The sequence below is a fragment of the Lontra canadensis genome, unplaced genomic scaffold, assembly GCF_010015895.1.
Source record: "Lontra canadensis isolate GAN:19392208 unplaced genomic scaffold, GSC_riverotter_1.0 scaffold104, whole genome shotgun sequence".
Lineage (NCBI taxonomy): Eukaryota > Metazoa > Chordata > Mammalia > Carnivora > Mustelidae > Lontra > Lontra canadensis.
This window is the reverse complement of record NW_022631098.1, coordinates 1,717,334-1,727,725: the sequence shown is the minus strand read 5'-3', so window position 1 is coordinate 1,727,725 and position 10,392 is coordinate 1,717,334. Positions and strand designations below refer to the sequence as shown.

Below are 10,392 nucleotides of genomic sequence, written 5' to 3'. Positions count from 1 at the left end.
ATTTGATGGACAATTGAGTTGTTTTCATGTCTTGGCTATTTTAAGTAATGCTGTAGTAAACTTGGGGTTGCAGATACCTTTTTGAGTTAGTGCTTTCATTTCCTTTGAATAAATACCCAGAAATGGAATTGCTGGATCATAGAATAGCTCTATTTTTAATTTTTTGAGGATCTTCCACACTGTTTTCCGGAGTAGCTACACGAGTTTGCATTCCCACCCATTGTGCACCTGGGTTCCCTTTTCTTCACATCCTCACCAAGATTTTGCTGTGTGAGGTGATATCTCACTCTCTTGAGACCTGTGGAAATATATTTGACTTTATAAGCCTGTTTGTCTAAAAAACAAAGGAAGCAATTTCACTTTGTATGCTGTTGGGGAGATGAACTAATGCAAATAAAGGCTAGCATGGTCTTGGCACATAGCATCAGCACTCACTACATGTTCCCTCTTGAAATGGACTCCATACTAGGACCTGTGTCATTCTAGGACTTGATGTTGTACTTGATTCTGCTTTTCTGCCATTTTGTTTCCAGATTATAGCAGTTACTTTAAGCTCCCTGAAGAGTTAGAGGCATTACTTTGATACAGTATGTCACTGAGGCTCAAAGTTTCCTAGGTATGGTTATGGACCTAACTGACACTTTTTTTTCCTGTCCCCTTTTCCTTCTGTTTCTCATGCCTGATTCCCACATTTCCCCTACTCTGGTCTGCCCCTGATATTTCTTCAGTTTGGTTCTGGCCCCATCTGTTCACAGATCAAGATAATTTAGGGCCATGGAGTTTGATTGCTGGGTTTTGTTTCCCTATGCTGACTTTCTATAAATAAGCCTAGCCTATTCATGTGAGCTTCTTAGATAAAGCTTGTGCTTCTTATGGGTCTTTAAGATGTTGGGTAATATCTTAGATATCAAAGTGTCTGTATCCCTGTGATGTACTTCTGCCAGAGGCTTCAGTGTGAAGAAACCAGGTCGCATGAGTCTGAGTTGTGGGTAGACAGTCCCTACTTATGTCTGTTTCTTGGTCTCTCTCAGGCACCTAACATCTCAGTTTCCTTATACTGTCCCAGTTCACACTGTTGTTCTAAAGAAATTATTAACAGCATCCTCTTTTTCTCTTAAAAGTTTTGAGCCTTGGAAGATATATTGTAAGGTCATCCTACCTTTTGAAATAGGTATCTATTTAACTTTTTTTAAAGTGGAAAAGATGGTCAGTTATCAGGCAAAAACTATTTTTTCAGTTACAATAATAAGAACTGTGATAAGGAAAGTCAAATGGAAGTCATAATTTTCCAAAATGATGCTTCAAAGAGTTTTCTTTCTTTAGCATAAATAGGATTGTGTTTTTATCATAGCAAGCAGTGTTTTGGAAAACTTGTAAGAGCCCTACCACATAATTTACATTTTAAGTGGTCAGCCCTTGTTCCATGGAATAAAGATAAGCAAGCTAAGAATGCTCAAGGGGAAAACACATACACATTACACATTTTTTTTTTTTTCTTTTGAAACCTTCTCCTCTTCTTTTTCTCACCTCACTTCATGTTACTGGGTAGACACATCTTTCACAAAGAGGTGTGAACGCGAAGTCTAATAATACTCAGAACTAGATGGAGCTGGCAGTTTGTTCATCCTAAAATTGTGCAGCCATGTTAGGGTACAACAGAGAGAGATGCAAGGAGCTGGGAGGGAACACTCTGAGCTTTGTTACCATCAGCTGTGTCTACCTGAGCAGAAGAGACGCGAGCTGGTGTAAACGTCACGTCCGATCCCGCCGCGTCAGTGACACAGGGCCGTGGCGGACGGACGGAGACGGTGCGCATGTGGCTGACAGAGGCTGTACTGACCGCGCAGGCACCCTCACGGCTCCCGGGACTGGCCGTTTGGCAGGTTCACACGTTCTCACCCTGGAGAGGAATCTATATTCTTGTCACTCCTCACGATACACGTCACGTGTTCATCACCTCCTTCCCTTCTCCGTTCTGTCGAAGGGCACAGGCTGTACGAGACGCAGCGCAAAACGCTGCCACCTGGTATGCAGCTGAGAGAGAAAGTGTAGCGCAGTCCCCGAGGAGCTCGAAGGGACAAGGAAACAAAAGGCAGCTTAACGTTGCCTTTATCGGTTGTCTCTCAGTAGATAAGCCAGGCTTTATAGGAAGTCACAAAGAGGAAGCTGGATCTTACTCTTTCATTAAAGCACCATCAGGCCTCAAGATTAAATAGAAGTCTCTCAGACATGACACACTCTAATTTACACCTGGTTACTCTGAATGATGGCGTGATTTATATTCAGCTCTAGGTTGTCTGTCTTTGACATTCTACCCACTCACATATTTGCATATTCAGAAGCTGTACAAGCACAAAAATATTAAAATGAAATCCACTATACGTTACAGTAGGATGACATGTAATTTATTCATATAATGACAGTTAGGCAGTACTCAGACTTCATTTAAATAAGCAAGTGATTACACAAATGTCTAATAATACTAAAATTGATAGTCAGAAGGTATAAAATACCATGGGTATGAAATGCCATGGTAAATACTATTCAACAGACTACAGTCATAATTCCAAACTAAATCATGGTTTTTAAAACGATTTTTAGCAGTTCTGGAATGATTTGATGTTTTTTCCCCTTCCAAGCAATTTACTTTTTTCACTGATACAAGACAAGGTCATTATTTTCAAGAAATATTACAGAAGGACACAGCTTAGGTCCCTCTCTTGCAACACATTTTCTTGCACATTGTTTTTTGATGTAACCTCTTGACATTGAAAACAAACCAGTCAGCACTGGGTTCCCCAAGCAAAGATGCTTGGATCAGAACAGTGCCAGGGTATAACTCTGAGTTCAGCAAGAGGCAGGCAGTGAAAAACCTTTTGCAGCTTGAAGTATGCATACTTCTTTTCCGAGGCTCCAAGTATCATAAACTTATTTAGGCATCCAAGCCAGTAAAAATATGGGAGTAAAATAATTTGGTGTCCATCTAACTATGACACAGTTGCAGCTGCGGAAGGATACAATATAATTCTGTGGTTCTTCAAACAAAAACAGCACCTACCTAAATCTGCTTCTTGTAAGCCTCGTTACATTTTCATGAAGCGGGGCTGTGTTTGCAGGAATGGTTTGGCTTATCGTGTGTCTGTCTGTCTTCATTATTTGAAAGTCATATACTTTAGTGGAATGAGATCCAAGCGTAAACCTGGCCTGAAGAGCTAGCAGCAGTAGTCGTGTAACAGATCAATAAATTAAAAGGCTTTCACAGAACAAGATTCATCTAAATCTCTTACATACAAAATACAGCTAGAGAAATACAGTTCTTCAATGCTGAATTATGAGGGGGAGGAAAACGATCTAAAAAAATAGAAAACTCTCTCCATACCTGGGTGTCAAGGCAAATGTAACACTGCATAATGCCACAATATGAACAGTCACTGGATGACAGATCCTCCAAATAGTGGTATCTGGGGATCTGGTAATTATGACCAAGAGATGAAAATACTGTACCAAAAGGCATGCATACAATCACTGTGCATTCAGTGTGTGAGCTGGGACCTAAGCAGGGATCTAACACGACAATGAGGCAGTGTTCCGGGGTATCTGTTAAAACCAGCGTGGGTGACTACATGTTGATTAAACCTTCTGAGGCAGCAAAGTGTGGGCACAATGCCATGTCTGGGTTCTGCAGCTGTCTTAGGATCCTCTTGCGGAATTTCTCCCGCACACGATTGAATTCCATTATGTCCATGGGGTCCTCTTCAATCCAAAACTTATGAAACTCATGCATCAAATAGCCTGTTAGAGATAAGACAGTGATAAGAATGCAGGAGGAAAAAAAGTCCTTCATCACATTCGAAATCACTGAATGCTGAAAGAGATGTCAGACCAAATGACAGCAACCATGGAGCTCGAAGAAGAGATCAAAATGCAGCAGATACTACTGTTAAAGTTTATTCTTTAAAACTAGTGCAGTAGACGCTACCAATATGCAAATTTTTGCAACTGGTCTTGGAATTATTGTCACTCTTCCCAGGAAGACAAATCAGTCCCGCCCTCTCTTGAATATGAATCACATCTGGAACATAATCTGAAAGGCCAACAAGTGACTACTTCATCCTTCCCCTCCTGATTAAATTAACATAATGGTCTGATTTTTCAAAATTACTCCACTCAGCTTTTTTTTCCTCTTGATATTTGATTTGAGTAAAGTTTTAAATTACTCTGACAAATCAAACAAATGCATTCTGACAGTTTATTGTGAGACAATACAAATTGTAAATCAACTCTGAACAACACAGACTGGTCAATAAACTACATGAAATTGTTAATAAGACCTTCTTGCTCTGAAGCATAATGTCATATTCAAATACTTCTGTGTCTCAAAAGTGTTATCAATGAATGATCTGGATTGGAAACATTTTTGGAATAAATGTTAAGTATTTGAATTTATTCACTGTGTTCTGTTTCCCCACTGTTTACCCTCCCCCGCCCCACCACATTCAGAATTGAAATGTGACTAGGTTTTAAAAAAGACAGTAATAGATATTTGCATGTACTAAACCTATTACAAGCTCAGGTGTCTCATTATATGTTAGAAAAAAACATTTAAGGAAATAATCTTAGTTTAAAAAACCAAACATTACGGAAGATTTTCTTGGTTTTAGTGTTAGAAGGAGCAGAATATAGGAGATGGATTCTGAAGCTGGAAACCTGATTTGAATCCTAGCTCTTCCACCTCCACAGGAAGGAGTGAGCAGCAGAAATGATAAGGGGCATGGGGAGAGAATTTGGGAGCAAACATTCTCAATGCTAATAGTAAAAAAATACCAAAAAAACCAAAAAAACCCCATTTGTTTTTCTATTAATTAGCTACTCATGAGAAAACTTTTAACATAGGTCCATAAACATGTTCTAAAATATCCTTACCATGTCTCACTGTAATACAAAATTAGAAGTGAAACTCCTTCCCACCCCAACACACTTCCAGATACTGGTCTACTTCCACAAACATACCTGGTTAAACACACTGTTAAATATGCTTTACATTTTTAAGTATATGGTCTCTATAACTATAGAAAGAAAGGTAGTAAGGAGAGAGAAAACTTATTTTACTTTTTTGGGGGTCTGACCATTGCATTTTTTTTTTATTAATTTCTTTTTAGCATAACAGAATTCATTGTTTATGCACCATACCCAGTGCTCCATGCAGCATGTGACCATTGCATTTTTTTAAGGATTGGGTTATCTTTAGGCCCTCCAAGCATATTAACTGATGTGTCTGTTTTTAATATCTCTCGATGGGGACATATAGCAACTCTCACTCACATGCCTCTGGGCCACACCCCAGGGCCCATTGCCACTGTTATGGGTACCGTCAGGGAAACGTCTGGGAACTTCAGGGAAGCCCCAGATCACAGGTATCAGCAATCCCAGGGGCTGTCCAGTCCACCTCTGCTATGTCTGGTGCTGGGAGTCCCAGAGGCAGCATCTAGCCTTGAGCTCTTCTGGTGATAACACTGACATTAGCCTGTGCCATGGATGTGAAGAACCTGATTCTTAAAGGGTTTTTGATCACACTGGGCCAAAATCTTTTATCCTGTATTTCTTGGAACAAATTCAGTCCTTCTCCAGCTCAGGTAACTAAAGCATCTCTTATGCCCTGAGCTTCTACCTTTTCTAGGTTAAGCATCCCTGTTTCTCCTCACCATTTCTCACGTGCCGTGACTGGGAGTCTGCTTACTGTTATTTGGGGTTTAGTGCACACCAAGAGGAAGTGGTTTCCTCTAATCTCAGCACCTTATTCAACCAAAAGAATTCAGTCATCTGTCCATTTCAGTGACTGTGCAAACTCCTAAAGTATCCCACAAATGCTGTGGCGCACTTCTGAGAGTGCAGACCTCCCAACCCAGATTCAGCTGCAGTGCAGTAAAATGAATCTCAGGTCACTAAAATTTAAGATCCATTGTTCTAAAAGATGCCCTCTTTTTACGTTCCCTTGGCTTTTTCCTAAATATTACACTTTTTATGGTTTTAAGTAAAATCTACGACCACTTAAAATTTCTCCTTCCAGAGCTATATAAAATACATAATTTTCCTGACTTGGCCTCTATAAACACACTTGAAATGTTTTGTATATAATAGAGTCAGGTTTTAGTACTATGAATTAAAATCACACATGGTGAATTAGAATCCCATTATTACCTCATGAGTGATAAGGTCTTTACCCACATTGACAATAATGAACAGGCACTGTAAAAATTATCTTTTAATGAAGAACTCACTTTTGCATCTTATATATAAAAATAGTCACTCTTCCACAGTGTGCTTGTACATTGGCAACTCATTCTAATGGTGATCTACTGTGGTGAAGAGTGTTAGAAGAATGCAGATCCATTTGGTGTCTCCATTTTTCTACCTTACATGCAATTACAGAAAAACATTTAGAAAGGTTTAAAAAGCAAGAAAAAAAAACAAAAGGCAGGCAAGGATAAGACTAGAAATTGGGTGGTTAAAAATTTGACACTATTCTCAGGATCCTTTCTCAGGATCTCAGGGTACAAAAGTGAAGTACAAGCTTGCAGATTCTCGCTATCACACCGGGAAAATAGAGATTGTATAATGTGATTTTAATCAAAATGCAGAAACGGTGGCTCGGCTTCCAGGGCACATATTATAATTATGAATCTCTACTCATTTTTATAACATTACAGAGTGTTCACTTATCCACTGGGTTGATTGATCAGTTGGCTTACCTGCCAGTTAAGAAAAATGCAGCAGATACAAGAAAAAAGGTACAGTTCCTGTGCTCCCCAGTTCTCTGTCTCTGAGGAGTGACACCCAGGGAGACAATTTCAGCTAATGATGTAGTAGCTAAGGAAGCTAACAAAATGGCATGGAAAGTAGAGAGAGGAAAGTGAGACCAGGCTATTGCTTACAGTCTCTTAATTCTTACAACAGCTTTGTAGAGTGGGTAGTGCACATATATCTTCATTCAACAAATGAGAACATTGGGCTTAGAAAAAATATTTGAATAGTGTACAGTTACACAATATAGCCGGAAGCTGGAAGGGAGAACTAGAAATCAGCTACTTTTCACCACTGTACCTGCCGCCTTTCCTAGTGTATTCTCTTTCTCTGGGTCTTATTCTTACTGAATAGCCCCTTCTTCTGAAGGTCAAAGGAAAGATGATTCTTTTTCCTCTTCCTCTGATCATTATATTTTCCTTGTGCTCACTACACCCAGGCTTACTTCATTTCAGTGGAACTGTATGTTCAGTGGGGCTTTATATTGAATGCAGTTTTTGTAGCATATTGCCTTGGCAGTGCCGTTTTCACTGAATAATACTATAAAGTCAGAATGATAGAGCTATTATTTTCTTCTATTTCTTCACCTAGATGAAATACCCGTTTAGAATACTAATTTGGCTTTCCAGCCCAAGCCTGCAGTATATTTGTTGCTTGAATGTATCTTGGTTTTCCTTCACTGTGTTCAGTTAGGAGACAGCAGAGACATAAGCAAGGACACAGGTAATTGCAAGAATATTACAGAGGAAACGTGCAGAACTGATCATGTCTGATAGAGGAACAGTAAATTCAGGGCACAGTTTGCTTCCTCTGGAGAGGCACGAGTCCCTCTGCACGAGTTCACAGGGGACTGCTGCTCTTTCTAAAACCTGGTGAGGGCCTTGGGAAATAAGTAACCCTATTGCATGCTACTCATTTGGGCCACAGTTGTCTTGAAGGCCTATCAATTCAGGGACTTTCATTTTCCATTATTAACAAGTTATAAAGTATATGTATTCTTAAATTTGCTTTGTTTTTATCTACGTTATTCGTGCACATAGTTTAGTCTCATAGTTTAACAAGGCTTCTTACAAAAAAACACAAAACCAGCAGCACCTCTACCTTAATTACTGCTTCCCTAAAGGAACATATCAATTCTTGTGCTGATTCTTTTGATTATATTTGATTATATATAGCTTTATATAACACGATTGCCATTGCTTGATATTCTGGGCTAGCTTTGTAAGAAGATGAAGATTTAGCTCCCTTTCACGCATTCCAACCACATTATCACATGTTTTCTAACAATTTTCTTTGTGTAGTATCATCAGCCGCCCTCTCTGTTTATATTTGCTTAGTTTTCACCCACTGAACTCTAACCAATGCCACCATCTTTGCAGTGTATTCAAACACAGTAGATGTTCCATCAGTTTCATAGTCTTCAAAGAGTCTCTACCAGAGCCTTCCGACCTGTTACAATCTAGATTTATTATTCTTATCCTGCTGCACAGATAGCGCCTTGGCCTTTCCCTTCACCTTCATCCTTGACGATTCTCTTCACTTGTTTCCTGTGATAGATTTCCTACTCTCTGGACCCCATTTATTCTTTCAGGATTACTCTCTTTGTGAAAACATATCCTTCAGGATCTCCCTAATAATGGTACAAGGAGGTAAAATGTTTAAAACCTTGCATTTAAAATATGTCTTTATTGTTTTCTCACACTTAATTGGGAAGTTAGCCTGGGTATAGAAATCTAACTTGAAGTCATATGCCCTTAGATTCTAAAAAAATTCTCTTAAATTTTTGAAGACATTATTCCACTCTCTTCTAGAGTATTCTAGAACAGTGTTGCTGTTGAGAATTCCAGTGTCATCTTGATTCCCGATCCATCATGTGGCAGCTTTGGAAATTTTTAGAATCATCTCTTTCTGGTGTCATAAAATTTCACAGTGACAAGGACCTTAGTGTGAATATATTTTAATCTCTATTATGCTGGGGTTTTTTTATTATGAAAACTCATCCTTTAGTTCTGGAAATTTTTCTTGATTTATTTCTTTGATTCCCTCCCTTTAGTGTCATTGTTCCTTTTTCTGGAAATTCCATTATTCATATATAAGACTTCTAAAATGGTCATTTAATATCTTGACTTTTATTTTCTATTTTTCATCTATACTTTTTGTTCTACTTTCTGGGAGTGTTTTCAGCTTTATCTTCTAATCCTTGTTGGCACTTTCATTTTTGCTATATGATTTTTAATTTCTAAGAGCACTCTTTGTCTTTTGAATGTTCTTTCTGTGGCACCTTGTTCTTGTTTCATAATTATAATTTCTTTTCTTAATTCCTTGCAGATATTAATAATACATAGTTTTCAAGTTTTCCTCTCCCTGCATAGTTTCTATTTTCTTTTTTTTATTTTTTTATTTTCAGCATAACAGTATTCCTTGTTTTTGCACCACACCCAGTGCTCCATGCAATCCGTGCCCTCTCTAATACCCACCACCTGGTTCCCCCAACCTCCCACCCCCCGCCCCTTCAAACCTCTCAGATTGTTTTTCAGAGTCCATAGTCTCTCATGGTTCTCCTCTCTAACTCCCCTTGTCCTCCATGCTATTTGTTATGCTCCACAAATAAGTGAAACCATATGATAATTGACTCTCTCTGCTTGACTTATTTCACTCAGCATAATCTCTTCCAGTCGCATCCATGTTGCTACAAAAGTTGGGTATTCATCCTTTCTGATGGAGGCACAATACTCCATAGTGTATATGGACCACATCTTCCTTATCCATTCGTCCGTTGAAGGGCATCTTGGTTCTTTCCACAGTTTGGCGACCGTGGCCATTGCTGCTATAAACATTGGGGTACAGATGGCCCTTCTTTTCACTACATCTGTATCTTTGGCGTAAATACCCGGTAGTGCAATTGCAGGGTCATAGGGAAGCTCTATTTTTAATTTCTTGAGGAATCTCCACTGTTCTCCAAAGTGGCTGCACCAACTTGCATTCCCACCAACAGTGGAAGAGGGTTCCCCTTTCTCCACATCCCCTCCAACACATGTTGTTTCCTGTCTTGCTAATTTTGGCCATTCTAACTGGTGTAAGGTGATATCTCAATGTGGTTTTAATTTGAATCTTCCTGATGGCTAGTGATGATGAACATTTTTTCATGTGTCTGATAGCCATTTGTATGTCTTCATTGGAGAAGTGTCTGTTCATATCTTCTGCCCATTTTTTGATAAGATTATCTGTTTTGTGTGTGTTGAGTTTGAGGAGTTCTTTATAGATCCTGGATATCAACCTTTTGTCTGTACTGTCATTTGCAAATATCTTCTCCCATTCCATGGGTTGCCTCTTTGTTTTCTTGACTGTTTCCTTTGCTGTACAGAAGCTTTTGATCTTGATGAAGTCCCAAAAGTTCATCTTTGCTTTTGTTTCCTTTGCCTTGAGATATATCTTGAAAGAAGTTGCTGTGGCTGATATCAAAGATATTACTGCCTATGTTCTCCTCTAGGATTCTGATGGATTCCTGTCTCACGTTGAGGTCTTTTATCCATTTCGAGTTTATCTTTGTGTACGGTGTAAGAGAAGGGTCGAGTTTCATTCTTCTACATA

At 39.0% G+C, this 10,392-nt stretch overlaps 1 protein-coding gene across 5 annotated transcripts in view; it reads right to left on the bottom strand.

The window, feature by feature from the left end:
* Positions 1-2,383: 2,383 nt before the first annotated feature.
* The window catches only part of ELMOD1 (ELMO domain containing 1), a 64,131-nt gene continuing 56,122 nt past the window's right edge, over positions 2,384-10,392 (bottom strand). For all 5 annotated transcript variants that reach the window (XM_032838367.1, XM_032838371.1, XM_032838370.1 and 2 more), the window contains one exon: positions 2,384-3,792. In XM_032838367.1, the coding sequence (XP_032694258.1) occupies positions 3,620-3,792 (173 nt within the window). In that variant the 3' untranslated portion in view covers positions 2,384-3,619. The remainder of the gene's footprint in view (positions 3,793-10,392) is intronic.